Source organism: Odontesthes bonariensis, chromosome 15 (assembly GCF_027942865.1).
Source record: "Odontesthes bonariensis isolate fOdoBon6 chromosome 15, fOdoBon6.hap1, whole genome shotgun sequence".
NCBI lineage: Eukaryota > Metazoa > Chordata > Actinopteri > Atheriniformes > Atherinopsidae > Odontesthes > Odontesthes bonariensis.
In genome coordinates, this window is record NC_134520.1 from 14,608,216 (window position 1) to 14,626,074 (window position 17,859).

Genomic DNA, 17,859 nt, shown 5'->3' on the forward strand with positions numbered 1-17,859 from the left:
TCTCGTTGTAGTAACAAAGTTATATACCTCGTGACCACAATTTACTAAAGCGTGGTCATGATTCACAAAACGTGTTAACGTTATTTAAGAAATGTATAGCCTAATTAAAATTGGCACAAGTAAGCAAAGCGTGGCCACGATTCCACACTCATAACATCATGAGCCAAATTTACCAGCAGGATATGATTCTTCACCATTTTGAAATGGACTTAATCAGGGTTTACCATGGGCTAGGTATGGAATACAAGAATATTCTTTCAACCTTGGCGTCCAGTCATGGCATCATCATGAGCCTACCCTACTAACAATTTTTCGTTCCGAGAATGTTCCTGGAACGTTAGCCCTTGGTTGTTTTTAGGTTCTGAGTACGTTGATTTTTGTCTTTTTTTCGGTTCTAATTTGGTTAGCAGGCAACATTTATTTAGGTTCCCAGAACGTTATGTGTGTGGTTCCCATTACGTTCCCTTGCCGTTCCCATATGGTTCCCACAACGTTGTTGGTTAGATATTTGGTTCCCTAGACGTTCTCATGAGGTTCCCCCAACCTTGTTTATTATGTGTTGGTTCCCCTATACAACCAAAGGGAACGTTTTTAAGTGGTAGATTTTGGTTTGGTTATAACCAAACCTTTAGAGAACCAAAGTCAAACGTTTTATTTCAGTTCTCTGTAACAAGGTTACTATGCATTCTAGTAACCTTGTTGATTACATATTTGGGTTCTTTCCCACAATGTTGTCATATTTCTAGTTTGTAAAAATGCACGACAACTATTTACTTCAGAGCTAAGCAGTGATGGCAAATGTTGCAGGACGAGAATGTTTAATACCAAATCAATACTGTTAAATACAAGAATAAACATCAAAAATGGGTGCATGGTTTTATTTCAATAAAACAATAATAATAAAATATAAACAAAAAAACAGTATGAATAAAATGAATAAAATACAATTAACTACAATAATAAAAAAATGGGTGTGGGTGCTGGTGCTGATGGTGGTATTTGGTTCAGTCTGTTCCGTCTTGAGGAGCTGGCCTAAAAAGAATACGAAACGGTTTAATCCAACTTAGTACCAATATTTAATTTCATTAATGTGACTATTCAGAGAATGATATGACAGACTAAAGTTTACATTTACCTTCTGTGCGGTGCAAATTTCAGTGCATGGCTAATGCACTCTTCTATGTCAGCAACCTTTGTTAGCGGGTAGTTCTGCATGCAGGCCTCTACAAATGAAAGTTAAATGAAAGTTTAAAAAAAGTTACACATTTAAACCTCAATCAAACTTGGCATAACACTGAATTGTAAAAAAATACCTGTTAAACTTACCGGCAATACATCCAGCTATTTGGAGAGCTGAAAGATGAAGGTCTTTTCACCGGTGACTTCTTAGACAAGGCATTAATCCAGCTGTGTTTCATGGGACCTGTCCAGGTAGGCCATCCAGACACAGCACATAGTAATTTAAAGTGAATATTTTTTAGCTACAGTTGACTCAAAGTACTTCACACACCCTCACCTGTTCTCAAGGCTGCCTTGTAAGGCGCCCAAGTCAGGGCTGTAGCCAAATGAAAATCCTAAAATATTTATTTGCATTCGTTAATTTTTTCCCCAGGATGACTTGAACAGCATCCAAGACACATGGAATGCACATCGCATCCGTCCGTCCAGAAACCCAGGTGTTCCGGCTGGAATACCGGATATAATGCACCTGGCTCCGCATCTGTGGGGGGCTGAAGATCATCTCTTTCCTCTCGATGAAGCCAATCTGACCGTCTGCAAGAGGAAATGCACCTTCCTCGACTCCATACCATGCGACATCGATGTATTTGATTTTTGCACAGGCATAATGCAAGAACGAGGGTTACAGTTGACAAACAGTCCAGACCAAGCACTTGAATTATACATTACATTAAGGGACACTGTTCGTCCCATAATACTTGCTTAGGCATACATTCGCCATAGCACAATGCACTTACTGTTCCATTCCAAGCAACTTCCATATAGATTAAAAAGGTGAGATGCTCACACTGTAATGGTAACAGATTTCGTGGCCACAATTAATACAACGTGCGAACGTTTCAAGCAATTTGGATTTATTGTTGCCATACAGAATGTCGTGGGCACGTCTTACAGATCGTGGGCACACTTTTGTTTATTGTGCTCACAAGGTATATAATGTGGGCACGACTGAGGGGCAGTGAGCGCACGGTTTTAGTAAGACGAGCGCACGGTTTATGTATACGCGCGCACGCTTTATTTAGACGAGCGCACGATTTAATAAAGCGAGGGCACACTTTGAAAAGTGAGAGAACGCTTTCTTGAAACCCCCTGAAAAAGATATTGTTTGATCTCCACCGGGCTCCGTGGTACGGCAGAGTGATGGTGGTATGAAAAGAAAAATAGTCTTGACTCCAATGAAGGAGGAGATTAGGCTGTTTGCACTATTACAAACTGCATAAGACTCAGTGAGCTCCAGCATTCTTTTATTATTTGGTTGTTGTGTAACTCTGTTGTCCCTCATCTTGGAAATCTATGACCAACACCTGTGTATGACCAAGAGACTTCATTTTGACTCCACTGAGAGGCCAGTATTGTTTTGCCTTGGACTTCGTAGTTCAGTCAGTATGTTTCCATGGATAGTAGAACTAAGCAACAATTACAGATCAAATAAGCCATATAACTTAGTATGCATGCACAGAAGGAGAATTGATTTATTAATTAAATATGTCCAACTCTGTTATGAACTCTGCTACATTTTGCTGGTATTGAATTTTTTCTGGGTGATCTATTATGTCGGGGACCAAAACAATTGAAATTAAAACTGCGAGCAGTGATATCGGCCCTCGCAGCCAAGCGCAGCTCCGGCCTTGCGAATGCCTGAGCGCCGGCACCGCCGACCCGACGTGGTCATCAACGCCGTCACGCGTCTCCCGCGCCCGTCCACCAGGCGGAGCGTGCGACAAATCTCCCAAATCGCCTTCAGTCCACGACACTATGACACCAGTGGCACGTGTTCAAAGTTGGAGCGATATCCCACCTTCCAGACAGGAGATACCGTCACTTCCTGTTTTGTGGGGGCGTGGCTTTTAGCGACGGCAGAAATGTACCACGCCAACGTGTCAAGCGCTGCTCCGTAATGTTGCACAAAAAATATGGTGCAGATCGGATGATGTCTCAAGAAGATATAGCTGTTTATATTATCTAGGGGGCGCACTGGAGTCACACTGCAATATAATCCTATTGGGCTCTTTAGAGGTTAACAAAGGTCATTCATATCCAGTTTGGTGCAAATCGGATGATGCATGTGAGATTTAGAGCCGAACGTATGCAAACGGCGAGGGATTGGAATGTGCCATTCTGCCACGCCCACACTATTTTGTAGGTCCTGACAAGACGCACAGGTGTGCTGAGTTTCATGATTGTCGGTGAAAGCATGGCTTGGGGCTGATGTTTTAAGATGTTCTAGGGGGCGCTGTGGAGGCATTAGGCCACGCCCATCAAATATTGGACTGCACACCTGTTGGGGGGCGGATTAGGATCGATCCCAGTGAGTTTGGTGCATCTCGGCTCAAAACTGTAGAATTTAGAGCCAAACGTATGGTAACGGCGTGATGTCTGACTTCACCAAGCCGCCAGAGCCACGCCTTCAACTGAAAACTGTTGGTGCTTTAAAGCAAGTGAGACCAACTTGTTATCTGTATTCTGACACAAGATCATGTTGATTAGGTGAAGGGGGGCAGAGATGGAGCTTTCCAAGGAAAAAAAGTGACTTCTTGTTCTGAGGGAGCGGAGCTTAGATGACGTCAGCATATGACCACATAGGATCGTCATGCATCCAACATGGATGACTCATACCAAGTTTGGTGCAGATTTAACTTTTTACGTGAAAGTTAGTGTTTCGTTTACACTGGCGAGTACGCCAAGTTCGCCGCTTGGCCAAGCCCCCTAAACATGCTCAAAAACTCAAGATTTCTGATAACTTTTGTTCCCCCATCCCTTAACTGCATACCGACCAAAGATGAAGTCCGTAGCTCAAAATCCCTGGGGCGTGAAAGTTTTTCTACGAGGTGTGTAAATCTGAAAAATGGCCAAAATTTGCCCTTTGACCCAAAATGGCCGCCTCCTTGTACGTTTTAGAGCATACCTCCAAGAGACTTTTGTTCTTGATTTGAGGCGATCTACTTACATACCTAGTTTCAGATCTCTATGATGTACGGTTCGGGCTATCTCACTTCAGGTGGCACTGTAGAGCAGTTTGGCCACGCCCACTTTCGACTCCATTAAAATCATGCAGTTTCACGCGGGGGACAATTTTGGGTAAAGTTTGGTGAGTTTTCGAATACGTTCAGGCCTCCCCATTCGCGATTCCGCGTGGAGAAGAAAAAGAATAGCGAAGAAAAATAATAATAGTGAAATCCTGCAGATACAATAGGCCTTCGCAGCGCTTAGCTGCTCGGGCCTAAAAAAACAATAGCTGGAGGCAAATTTGTACCATGGCAAAGTCTGAATTTGCCAACTTCACAGCTCTGTCCATTTCATATAGGCTATCTGCTGTATAGCTTGAGGATTTCCATTCATGTTTGAATATTTCAGTCTGGACAAAAGTGCTGAATAAAGAGACCAAAAGCAAAAAGTGCAATCCATAATGCTGTACCTCCTTCATGAATGAAAGCATCAAGATTCAAGTAGGTCAACATCCTACTGTGGATTAAGAAACTGCTCTCTCTCTAGGCTACTAAAAAAGTAAAGCATTGATTGCAACTATTGCTAACTGGCTAACCCACACACTAATACCTGCTATAAGTTGTCCTAACCTGAGTGAGTTTTGATACCAATATCCAGTCAGAGTTAATAATGATATCATACGCCTTAGAGATATTACTGTTGCGGCCCCACGTTTAGGCTCTCATGTTCCAAACCTCATATCACTTCAAATGGCATTTCACCTAAAAGCAAAAAGTAAACCCACAGACTGCCAACTGTGCCCCAGTCAAGATGTTCCACTTTAAAAGGTGAGCTGCTTTTGCCGCCACTCATTAATACTGCATAGACTCCAGCATGATGCCTTTGCTCACAAAGTCGGCCCTAACGTTCATATCTACCCTGAGTGGGGTAATTAATTTTGAAGACCGATCTGCCCTTTTGCTTGTTTAAATATTTATACAGCAGTCACCTTTTTTTTTCCAGTTACCATTTATTCCTATGCATCATCGCCCGCTCTTCCTGGCTCTCTGCGGAAACAGCTTCTATATATGGCAGACAAATTGATTTAAATTCCTTGGAATAATTCATTGTTGTTGACGACCAGAGAAGTAGGCAAAGGAGAGCTCATTGATCAGTCTGTCAAACTGGTTGTTATTCTGCAAACCAAAAAGAAAGTAGGAAAAAGGAGAAACAGCTGCAAATGCCAAGAGCTGTAAAATATAATTACTCTGACAGTGACAGTAATCAAATGCCATAGTAGTGAGTGCATACTTGACTCATGGATGTGTTTGTTTTCATGACTGATTCATTTCCAGGCTGATAGCAGTGCATCCAAGTTTCAGAGCTGTCACTTGGCGCTGAGTTTTGAAAGTGAGAATGAAAGCTTCCCTCCTCAGTCTCAATTTATTTATCTGTCTCTGACAGCTCTCAGCAATGCATTGGCAACTGATACACTTCAGTCATTTGTTACCATGGCAACTGCTGTTCTTGTGCAGTCAAGAGTCTTTAAAGGGCTAGTCTTTCAGACACAAGCTGGTAAGTTGGAGGTTGACAGAACAGAGATGGGGTCCAGTGTGACAATTCATACAAGCATCTCCGTTATTGTGTGCTAGGTAAGCTATGAGACACCTGTTGTGTTCTTGGAAACCAGAGGATTACACTCTTTCTAAAAATGAACAAAAAAAAAACCATTTGTTTGAAAAAGAAACTTTCATGGTTAAATGACTATATTTTTCTATTTTCTTCTTTTTTCTAAATTGAGATATTATCTTTGGATCTTAGGATATGATCACAGGAATGGTTTACTCTTTTGTGTCAGTAAATAAATTCACAACAGACATGATAATAAAAAGCCTAAAGCAAATTGCCTCGCTTCAACACACTATAGAAGAAATAAAACAGGAAGAGAGAAGCCTGCTTACAAAGGAGCACAGATCCAAATAGATCCACTAAAGGCATTGTCATTTTTGAGCTAAAATGTCATCTGTACTCCATTTACAATTTGTGTAGCTCTCCGGCTTTCATGAGGGCCAGTGTAATTGCTGCTTCAGAGGCAAACAGGAGAATGATTACTTACTTATGCAGTGTGATGAGTTGGATCAAGAACCTCTCTGCAGGGTCATGTTCAAGCGTGCCGGAACTGAGGAGGGGGCCCGCTGTTGTGGTGAAGTTTCCACGACAACAAATATGTTATGCAGTCACTTATTATGTTTGCTGTTATAGCTGCTGCAGAGTCGAGCGGAAATAGCCTTCATGTGTTACAAAGACATACAATCACATGAGCCTTCACATGAGACAGACTGGGGTCACTCTCTCTCTCAGCTCTGCTTCGACTATTGAATGTCGCCTTTAAGAACAGATTTTGTAAGCTATGGAAAAGATTGATTCGAGATAACTGAGACATCAATCTTCGCCAGTGACAGAGCTGTAAAAGTTATCTTTGTTCAGACAGCGAGTTGATTTGCAAAGACATTTGAATTATGGTTTATAAAATATCATGAACTGTCTCCATCAAAGCTCCTAGTCTGTGGTCTCTGTTTTGTGTTTTTGATACTTTTTGTCCGTTTTATTCACCAGCGCCACATTCACACTGCTTTTTTAAATATGTCGCTTCGCACCAATAGCTCAGGAGGCGACTTCAGTAAGAAGTGACTGTCTGACTACAGTAAGTGACTCATATCAAGTTGAATATCAATTAGCTGTAGTGAACGTGGCAGCTATAAATGGGGTCTGACAAATAGTGTTTCTATAAAGCGACATAATGCAACTCGGAGCGTGAAGATAGCAGATGGCTGGTGGCAAATCAGTTGTAAAAGATATGCAGGGCATGTAGACAAATATGTCTGAATTTTCCGTCCGTATTGCAAAAACTGTCTTCAAAAGAAATTTATAAAAAGAAAAGAAAAAAAAGCTTTTGGAACTCTGATTTGATTTACTTGATGCTATTTGTGACAGCAAGGTTGAGTTAAGAGGGTTTGGAATGATAAACAGATATTTCAGGCTTTGGGCTGCTACATTTGTACATTTTGACATTTTTGCCCTAATTTAAACACCATTCCATGTCTTCCATCAGCCACGGTAACATCATAAAAGGTTCCTTTAAAAATCTGATCGCTGACTAAATCAGCCAATCAACCATTTGAAAACTAAAGCGCCACGGTCAAACGTTTGGGGCTCTTGGTCCGAGATGAGCGGCAGATTTCTCAGCCAGATGCACTCGTTACCATTCTGCTCACTGTGCAAGTACATAAATAACTAACTTGGCAACTTTTGTCAAAAGCATTGAGCTAGTTATTGGTAAGCAGTAATAAAGTAATTATAAAGCAAGAGACTCGATTAACATACAGAACTTTTCTCAGGAAAAAAACATCTGGCATTTCCTGTTCAACCCACACAGAACAGTCTGTTGCCGCATAACACTGTTAACACTTTGCATATGAACAAACTATAGCCTCACTTCCAGTCACCAGCCATAAAATGGCAAATTAGATATTTTTATCAAACCATACAGTCATAATATGACACAGATTATATTGTCATACCATTATGTTAGAGACATGGACTTTAATATTCTGTAGCATCAATACAGCGATGACTCAACTCCACATTTCCCCAAACTTCTTTTTCTTTCGGTCTATTCATTACCTCTGGACACATCAGGAAAATGTCAGTTTTTTACTTAAGTTCAATCAAAAATTGTTTTATTAAAAAAGGACTTTTATAAGTACTCATGCATTCAGGACCGTGTGGTATCCATGGGGAGATGAGACATCAGGGGGCTATTACGGCACACTGGGGAGAGCAGACAGATCCGGAGCAGTGCTAAACAACAACCACCATGGGAGACCTTTAGTCACGACCGCATTGCTGGCCTGCTCTGGTTGCAATGTAAGAGGGCAAAGAGAGGGGCTCAAGAGAGTGGAAAAGGTATCATGGGGCCAGGGGATGGGGTCGGGCTGTGAGGAGAGGGGAAGGAGAAAGGTGAAGAGGGAGAGCGTGCTGTTTTTATGAGCAGTGCGTGCACTAACATTAACCTTCTCCATTAATGAACCGCTGGAGGGACTTCACATGGGCAACGCCAAACACAGGAAGGAAGCAGGGAGAGGAGAGAGTGAGGGTGAGGTGGAAGAGGAGGGAAGTTGTGTGCACAGTGACCGAGGGGGCGACTCTAGCCGCCCTCGTCACTTTTCCTGCCATCACTGTCGGTTCAATCAGTAACACACATTAGAAGTAAATTGAGTGGATAGATGATGCAGCTGCTTTCAGCCAGTCTGTGGCAGACAGAGCAATTACCACCGCTGAGCCCTGTTTAGCCGTGTGACGTACACACCAGCAATATGACTTAAGATAGGGCAGTGAGTGGCCAGAAGTGGGGTGGGTGTATTTCCTTCTTCTCAACTGATCCAGTGTAATGTAATTGCAAGAAACAGACCAATGGCTTCATATTCTTTGTCATTCAAGAGCAATTGCAGGTGTCTCTTTCTGTAAAATGGGCAAATAGATGGTGCTAACTCTCAAAATGAACTGAAAAATGTTACAGATGGATAAATTGTGAAACAGAGGAGGAAATCCACAACATAGGCAGTTGATGGCCAAAAAATAAAAGTCTTTATTTCAAACAAAGAGAAAAAATACATACATGGATCATTCTTATCTGATGGTCATGTTGTAACCAGTTCAGGTTCCACAGGGAGCAGAAACTGTGACCATCATCATAGCATCAGGGAGAGAAAACATAGTGACAAGTAGAATGTGATTCAAGATTGCTTTGATGTCCAAAACTGTCTTGAGGAAGCTACAAGACACACTGCACAAGGAAAGGAAAGTTGTGAAACATGTGAGGGGCACCCTCATCTGGTCATTTTTGTCTAGTGCAGCTATTGCCTCAGACTCCCAGCAGGAAATTCAGGATGCCCGACCCGATGTTAGTAGATTCTTCTCCTCTAAATTTTGAAATGTTGAATACTGAAGTCAGATTAAATTGCAATAGTATTAATTAACCAAAGCTAACCCTTAAATGCCAAGTGCTAGTCTGATCAAACTTTTAGCTGCCCAATCTAGCTGATTTTATTTGGACTGATGTCACTTAATCAAATTATCTGGGTTAAATACAGCTAAACTTTTCAGGCTGATTTGATTTGTTGGGAGATGTTTCTAACCACTTTAACACAGAGGATTGTATGAGCAAGTCAAAAACAACAATTCATAAATGATGATAGACTGCTCATCTTGTTTCAATTCTGATCCGAAACTCCTTATTCCTCAACTGAAGTTTAGTCTTTCAACTCATTCTGGTTAAGAAACATAGCTAGATCATGCTTGCAGGTGAAGATGGTGTCCGTGTGTGCGTGCTCAAGGCTTGTATAGCTATGTGGGATTGTAGCACCCCTTCAACCTTAGTCTGAAACGTTCCAGTGCTTTGGAAGACATCTATCCTCATCTCGCCACCTAAAACAAATCTCATCCATCTTCCCCTCAATGACTACAGGCCACCTTCCTAACATCCCATTTCATGAAAGTCCCGGGGAGATTGGCTACTGGCTAAACTCAATAAATAAGTGAACATCTTTTAAAACCCTTTTGGATTTAAGATGCCATCATTTTCCTACTTCAACAAGCACCCTCACCTGGACAAAACAGACCACACTGTGAGGATCATGTTCTTTGATCTCTCCAGCGCTTTTAATACATTGCAACCTATACTGTTTTGTGAGAAGCTCCAGAAGCTCCAGAAGCTCCAGGGGTGGATACCTCAACAATCACCTGGATTATTGACCACCAGTCAGAAAGACCACAGTTTGTGAGACTGGGCGGTTGTTTTTCTGAGAAGGAGGTTTGGGATGCAGGTGCGTCACCGTACAGTCACAGTACAGAGAGTACAGTTCACTGTGGAGAACTGGATCAGTTCACCACAGTGAACTGTACTCTCTCGGTTTCTCTTCACGCTGTACACCTCAGAATACCAGTACAACTCACAATCCTGTCATCTTCAGAAATACTCTCAAGACTCTGTAGTTGCGGGGTATATCAGTGATGGACAAGAAGCTGAGAATTGGGAACTGGTTGACCACTTTGTGGCATGTTGTTGCATCAGTCACTTCATCTTGAATGTTAAGATAATTGTGGATTTTAGAAGGAGCCCAACACAATTTCATTACACAATAAAATGCTAGATATGAGTTAAATTGGTATTGGTGACACTTCAAAAGATTCTATGCAGTGTAGGCCACCCTCTTCCACTAGATGGCAATAGAGTTGTTGTTTTTTTTCAACCTTTTCTCCTTGTAGTCACAGAATTAAGTACAGTAGCCTATGACACTAAGCTCCACACCTGCCCTGTCAAGATTCACATTTCATTACATATCAGACCAGATTTGCGTTGGTTTTTCTTCAATTTCACACCACCTGACGGAGGCATACCACTTGAAAAAGACCAGTACTCCTAAAAAATTAGTCATAGTAAGCACCCAGATAATCATACATCAGTGGGTGCTCCAAAGTCCTGACCATGCTGTATTAATTTGTATGGCTTGGCAGCGATGATCTAAACCATATGAGGGGCTGAGTGGATCTGCAGAGACCCACTTTAGAGGCAGGCCACCCACGGTTTTTGCTCACCGCTCTTTTTCCCTCCAAGTTCAGGCAGAATTCCTGAGATACCCGTGGGATCTCCGTTGAAGAAGCCAAGATCATTCACAAAGACTCCGATCTTGCCGCATATGCTACCTTCACCCCCCTCCCCTCCCCACCTCCCCTTCCTCAACGATCAAAAGGGAACATTTAATAAAAGGCTGTGACAGACAGATGGATAGACTCACATAACTTTGTCATGAGTGCATACCTCTCAGAGTCAGAGGGTGAATGAGTGCAGGAAGAGAGAACAGCAGTGCAGATGTTCAGATCCAATAATCATTCAGATTAGTCTATAGTCTCCTTTAGTGTGAGTGTCTGAATGTGTTAAACAAACATGGCCTTTAGTTGATGGCAGATTTTTTATATATACATATATCACACTGTCTTGAAGGTGGTCTGCATGTGATCATGGACTAACATTGAGAGGAAGACGTAAATGTTTCTGCTAAGCGCCAACATTGTTTCGTTTATTGAATTTGATTTACGCCTCAAAGCCAGACCACCTTTTATTTATTCAAGTATTGTAGATGTTTATTTTTAAGAATATGACTTAGCATAACATGGCTGGAAACCTTTTTCACAATAACCCTATAAGTCAATCTTTACCTTGCGATGGTGCCTTTCGTTCTGCTATATTCAGACTGAAAAGAGTCCCCATTTCGGGTCAATGCCGGATGTTTTGAAGAATATTTTGCCTGAAATCAATAATAAGATGAGAAAGTGGCACTTCATTTTTCTTTATTTCTACTTTTCCTCCTGAAAATGCACAAACTACATATGAGAGAAATGCATTCCTCTGAGCCTCAACACAGGGAAAAGAGAGATGCGACCTAGAAAATAGAAAACCTCGGGATTTCCCAACCAGGCACAATTGTTCAGATTAAGAGGTTTTTGGTCACCAATTTATTTTTCCATAACTTAAAGGTATTTAGTCATCTAAATAAGGTGCAAAAGAAGACACTACTGTTTTTTTGAAAAAAAGTAACAGAAAAATCTTTATGAGAAAGTTCACAAGACCTTAGCCTTTAAATTAGTTTAATACAGTGTAAAAAAAAAAAAGTTGTGTGAGGTCATATGGGTGCCCAGCGTCTGGAGCTGGAGGGCATGGATCATTTCCCGACTCTGGAAATTGAGTCAGAGTCAAACTGTGTCCTGCCCTGGCTTATTACTGGCTGAGAGGATCGCCCATCCCAGCAGCATAATTCCATCTGGGCTAAATATTTATACAGAGGGGGAACGACATCACTTATCCACAACACATCCATTCACATAAGGGAAAGCTACTTGCACAGTTAGGTTAGAGTGATCAGCTCAGTTTGTCAGAAGAACATCCCTTCTTACAGGTATTTGCTTAGGCAATCTTTTGAGTAGAGGTCTTACACTAACTTAGGATACACAATGAGTATTTTGATCTCTGTTTTGGGGGCACTTCTCACTTTCTGTCAGATTGGGAAGAATCCAGCCAGCGGTGAGTGGACTTTGTTTAGTATTTTTTTAAGTTTGACCAAAGTGTATCATGTTTTTTGTTTAGTTTTTTTAAATGATGGCATTTCGTTTCCTTAAGTCATATAAATGTATCATACTTAGTTTACATCGGTATGATTTCTCTTGGGATTATGTAGCCCTCTGATTAAAAGATGAATGTTTATGAATTTGAACAATGTAACTAGATCCGTTAAAACATCCTAACATACGTGTTTTATCAATTAATACTCTATTTTCACAATAACGTTAAGAAGAAAACAGTCTAACAGTGTTACAACTGCACTTTTTTGAGCAGCCAAAGACTTGGAGACCACATTTGAAATAATCTAAAATACTTTTTATGTGTTTTTTTCTGGATTAATCCATGGCTGTTTTGTAACTTGTAACTGCGTAAATTAACTTCTCTCGTTTATATTTATGGCGCTATCTCCAGCTGGGATGTGCTGGCTGCAGCGGAGTCAAGACCAACGGTGCGACATGGTGCTGATGAGAGGAGTGACCAGAGAGGAGTGCTGTGCCGGGGTGCGCCTGGACACGGCATGGTCTAACACCAGCCTGCCCATGAATGAAGTCAGCCTGCTGGGCTTCCTCGGTATTGTCTCCTGTAAACCATGCAAAGGTAAAACCTTGAACCTTGAAAAGTGACTGTCACGGCAAAAGTTAAAGGCTATCCTAAACTGCTTTAAATCGACATTTAATTGTAACATTTGGAGCCGAGGGTGCGACTGTAAGGTCGTTGTTTTGAAGTCACCACTGAGAGATTTGATTTGATACAAACTGCAAACTCAATAGGAGGGATTTGTGTTCTTAATACATCTTGGTCCTAATTGATAAAATGACCATTCAAGCCATATAACCCTGTTATCTCTTGGAAAGTTAGTCAAGTAACTTTGAACCAAGTTAATGGCGAGTCATGAGATTTATACAATGAGTTCCCGATGTAGCTTTCTAACAAAATGCAGACGTGGATGAAGGAGAGACATTCCACATGACTCCAGCTGTCCTGAGCAGCTTCCTCCCCCAGAGTCTCTACAAGGTTCATTCAGGTTCATATGCAGATAAGTCCTGTTTGCATAAGCAGCACTCGCACAGCGGGATCAATGGGAATTTCTCCACATTGATAAGTTCCAGTTGAAATCTGGCCAATGGCAATTTTTATGGAAAAACCCACCAAACCTCAGCCCAGCTTTTCATTTGTCACATGGCTCATCAATGAGAAACAGATATGTGGATTGTATTCAGATAAATTTGGATTGAGAATAGAAACTGCAGTCACATGCAACAAACAACTTTGCAAAAGTTAGTCTCACACAGATGCAAACTATTCTATCAAACGATTGAGGTTGGGAAAATGAGAATGTCCTTCTTGCGCTCCTCCTTACCTTCCTGCAACAAAAGACGTTTTTCAAAGATAAGAAAGAGCTATGTTTTCTTCCACAAGAAAAATAAGAAAATGCATTCCTGCAGGTTGGAATTCCTGCCACATGCCCAGATGTCTGGGGATCATAATGTGGGAGGAAAACATTGGTATCATGAATGCCATATTAACAAAAACCAGCCAGTTTAGCCAAAGACGCCAACATCATCACCTGCTTCTTCTTTCAGACATGAATATCAGAGGACATGGGGAGAAATGACAGGAAATAAGTTCCAAATGTTTATAGAATCCTCAGGCTCCGAGCTGATCAGGCATCATCTCCACAGACTTAGAAAGGTCCTGTGAAGAGATCTGTGTGCCTTTTCTATTGCTAACTCTGCAGTGTATTGAGTTGCAATTCCTCCTGTGATTTGGCATTACATGAGGTGTCAGCAGAGCCTGGGGCTTCCTCATTTGTCAGCCTGTGAAGTTTTCTGACAGCTATTTGAACTCTGTCTACCTCAGAGCCCCTCCGTGCCTCTGCAGGAGCTTAGCCCAGTTTGCGTGCAGCCATACACATAGATCTGTTATGAAAACATGTCAGCCTCACATTCCACCAGGCGAGACACCTCTGTGTGTAACAGTCAATAAAGAGATGTGATTGTTATAAATATTGTGCGGGGTGGGAATTGTCCAATAGTCTGGGAAAACCCCAGATTTCAAGCTTGTTTTCTATGGCCTGCTGATCACCTGATGTCTGCAGACTTGTGTGAATACAGTAACATTACGCTGATACTGCAAAGTCCTCACCCACACATGACACCTCTCACTGTGCTTTTGTAGACACATGTGAGGGAGTCAAATGCAGTCCCGGGAAGGTTTGCAAGATGAAGCTGGGAAGGCCGCAGTGTGTGTGCTCTCCGGACTGCTCTCACATTTCCAAGAAGCACGCGGTGTGCGGCAGCGACGGCAAGACTTACAAGGATGAGTGTGCCCTGCTTATGGCCCGCTGTATGGGACACCCAGACCTGGAAGTCATGTACCAGGGAGAGTGCAAAAGTGAGCAAGTTGTACTTTTTTTTCCCCCCTGTAAGCTGAGCTGTGCTAAGCATTCTAATGCAATCTCTATATGCCTCTCGCAGAGTCATGCTCCAACGTAGTGTGTCCAGGAACTCACACATGCGTTACCGACCAGACCAACAGTGCTCACTGTGTCATGTGCCGCACTACGCCTTGCCCAATACCCATGCCATCTGAACAGTCGATCTGTGGGAATGACAACATCACTTACCCAAGTGCCTGCCACCTCCGCAGGGCGACCTGCTTCCTCGGTCGATCCATAGGAGCCCGTCACAATGGCCACTGCAACGGTGAGACCATACCCTGTCCGTCTTTGCTTTACACAAATATATGGTCCTAACAGTAACGTCACTTTTGACTCACCTTTTTTTTTTTTTGCAGATCCATCTCGGAAATCTCACAGATTTGAAGACAGTGAGGAAAACGCAGTGTAGATGGATAACTCCCGGCACAGCCCTCAAGCAGAACACGAGCTGATCGACCAACCTTTCACACCACTAGTTTCCGATGATGACCTCTTCATTTTGACAATCACTCCTCCTTCATCCTTGTGCAGAAGGATGATACATTTGATTTGAAACACCTCTGTTGGAAGATGCACACTAGCTTTACTGCCTCAGCGAAGCCATTTGTGTTAAACATGTATTAGTTTGTGAAGTGGAGGCAGATAAATGCATATGTGTTGATATGAGCTCTTTGAGAGATGTATGCATATTGTAAATAGAATAACGATACTATTTATTGGAGAAGGTATCAAGCTCTATTTATGTTTTTATCCCAATAACAAATTCATATATCCTTGGGAAAGCTATTGCAAAACATATATTTATTGTTCCTGTTAATTGTATATGTACAATAGCTGCCACTGGCATCGGCTTTTTAGTGCTTTTCACACATTCCCTTTCCATTCCCCACAAAACATACTGTGTTCCCTTATTCAGACTGAAAGTAATGCTAATTTGTTTGGACAGTAGCTACCACTTTATAGTCCGCCAGTGTGGCTTGCAATTCACTGCAAACATATAAAGGACGACTACAGTTCCACTGTATGTACATAGTTAGAATGGTGAGGAAGAGATTCAGCCTAAACAAACCCATATTGTTTTGCTCACACACACCCACACCAAAGCACACACACACACACACACACACACACACACACACACACACACACACACACACACACACACGCATATTTTTACTGTGGATCCTGGTTCAAACTCTTGGCCTCCCGCTGATCTCTAAAATTTGCAATTTTCTCTGTGTTTGTAGGAGTCCCAGCAGAGTGTTGGTATAACTCCAAGCCCTGTATAATACCTCCTCTGTTAAAGGCTTGGCTTTGTTTTGCAAGTGCATTTTGTTGGTCATGCAAGTTTGTTGTGATGCTTCGGTTTGATCTAGATCTTTTTTTTTTTTTTTTTTTAAAGAACTCAGCCTGCAGACTAATGTGATTAGCATCGTCTGTCTTAAAGGAAAATTAAATTTGTTTGGGAATGGCCTGAGACTTGGGCCAATTGAACATAACTGATTTTAGTGTTTTCGGAGCTGAGACAATCTGCTTTTGACACTGGTAAACCTGTGCATATCCACAAAAACGGTCAAATGATCCGAATGAATCTCCTAAACTCAAAGCAGATGGCTGGATACTTTAAGTAGTCCTATTAGTATATTCTGAAACATTATAATGAATCCTCTGTAAATAACTGTCTGTTGTGTACCTACCTGTGTATCTACTGTGAAATTTGAATGATAAATGTGTCAACATATTTTTGTATTTTTGTACTGCCATTTTAAAATGACATAAAATTTATGATTTGTCCAAACGTGTCCTCTTTCTTTGTGCAATATTGAAACAGGAATATGTGAGCTCACTTTGCAGTGTGCTTTTTTAAAATTATAATCCGCAGCACTTTTACCACGGTGGAATGAAAGTGTGTGATGTGTTTATCATAATGTTAGAATTTTTTTTTTCAACCTCAGTGGCAATAATCAGTTCCAGTCAAGCGAGCTCAACCTTGCACCCTGAAGCTAAAGTTTGTTCTCACAGTGTGGTTTATGGTGGTGGATCAAACACCAGCAGCTAGCCAGACTGCTGGTGTTTCCATGCAGTGGTTAGAACCCCCTCTCCTGTGCGTGCAGTGGCTAATTTGACTCTCAAAAAGGCCTCTTAAGGTGTCATGCGAGAGACGGTGGAGAATCAAATCCAGGCTGGGCAGCTTTCCTCCCCTGTCTCCTCAGGGATATCCCTCTGCTTTGGATCAGAAGTAAGAGGTCAGGGGGAAGGAGTGCAACGGTGCTGAGGAATGAATGTTTTGAAGCACCGAGGCTTGGGCACTGACTCACTTTCCTGTGTATAGTACCTCGCTTGTTTTTCTGTCTCTAACTCTCTCTGCTCCGAATCCTGCGCTCGACCATGCAGCAGCATCTGGTTCGACTTTAGTGAGATGTTTATATTCCTGTCCAAGTACCCTTTTATTACACTGGGAATGGAATGAGATGTTTTGTTAGTTCGAACAGGGCAAAAAACAATGCCAAAGAGGGGCTGTTACTATGCCCACAGATGAAACCCACCCAACAAAACAATCTTTGTCAGAAAGCCTTTTAATGTTTTGCATGTGTTATATTATGGGTGATGATTGAGGACGGTTGCTGAGGGTATCTGACGTCCATCACGAGAGACAAACATAGAATTCAGATTTTGTCATCAGGCATGCAGACATGACCTCAGAGGAGCTGGGTAGATTTCCATGGGCAAGGAGAACTTCTGACCAATTTGGTGCCAATCTCAGTCATAAATATGATAGAAGTACTGAAAATGTATGGCGCATCTCCATGTCTTTAATCTTCTAAATTGTACCTCACTGTGTGATCTGGTAAACATCCACTGGGAAAAGAGGCATTTACCACCCTTTGAAGAGCAAATATAGAAATGGCTGCGGTCTTCCAGAAAAAGACAGAAGGGAAAACTGAGCTGAGACAGCTGTTTCGGTCCATGGATCTGCACAAACCCTCCTGACAGGTACATGTTGTTCAAGACAAATAAGATCCCATTTGCTGCTGTCATTATGACTGTGTAATGCCTCCACCAAGAGCAACATGTG

General features: G+C 41.9%; 1 protein-coding gene across 1 annotated transcript; it reads left to right on the forward strand.

Moving 5' to 3' along the window:
• The first annotated feature begins 12,001 nt into the window (after positions 1 to 12,001).
• fstl3 (follistatin-like 3 (secreted glycoprotein)) lies at positions 12,002 to 16,581 on the forward strand. The gene is made up of 5 exons (XM_075485113.1): positions 12,002 to 12,304; positions 12,755 to 12,940; positions 14,522 to 14,737; positions 14,821 to 15,048; positions 15,140 to 16,581. The coding sequence occupies exons 1-5, from the start codon at positions 12,235 to 12,237 to the stop codon at positions 15,190 to 15,192; spliced, it is 753 nt and encodes a 250-aa protein (XP_075341228.1). The 5' UTR covers positions 12,002 to 12,234; the 3' UTR covers positions 15,193 to 16,581.
• Positions 16,582 to 17,859: the final 1,278 nt, after the last annotated feature.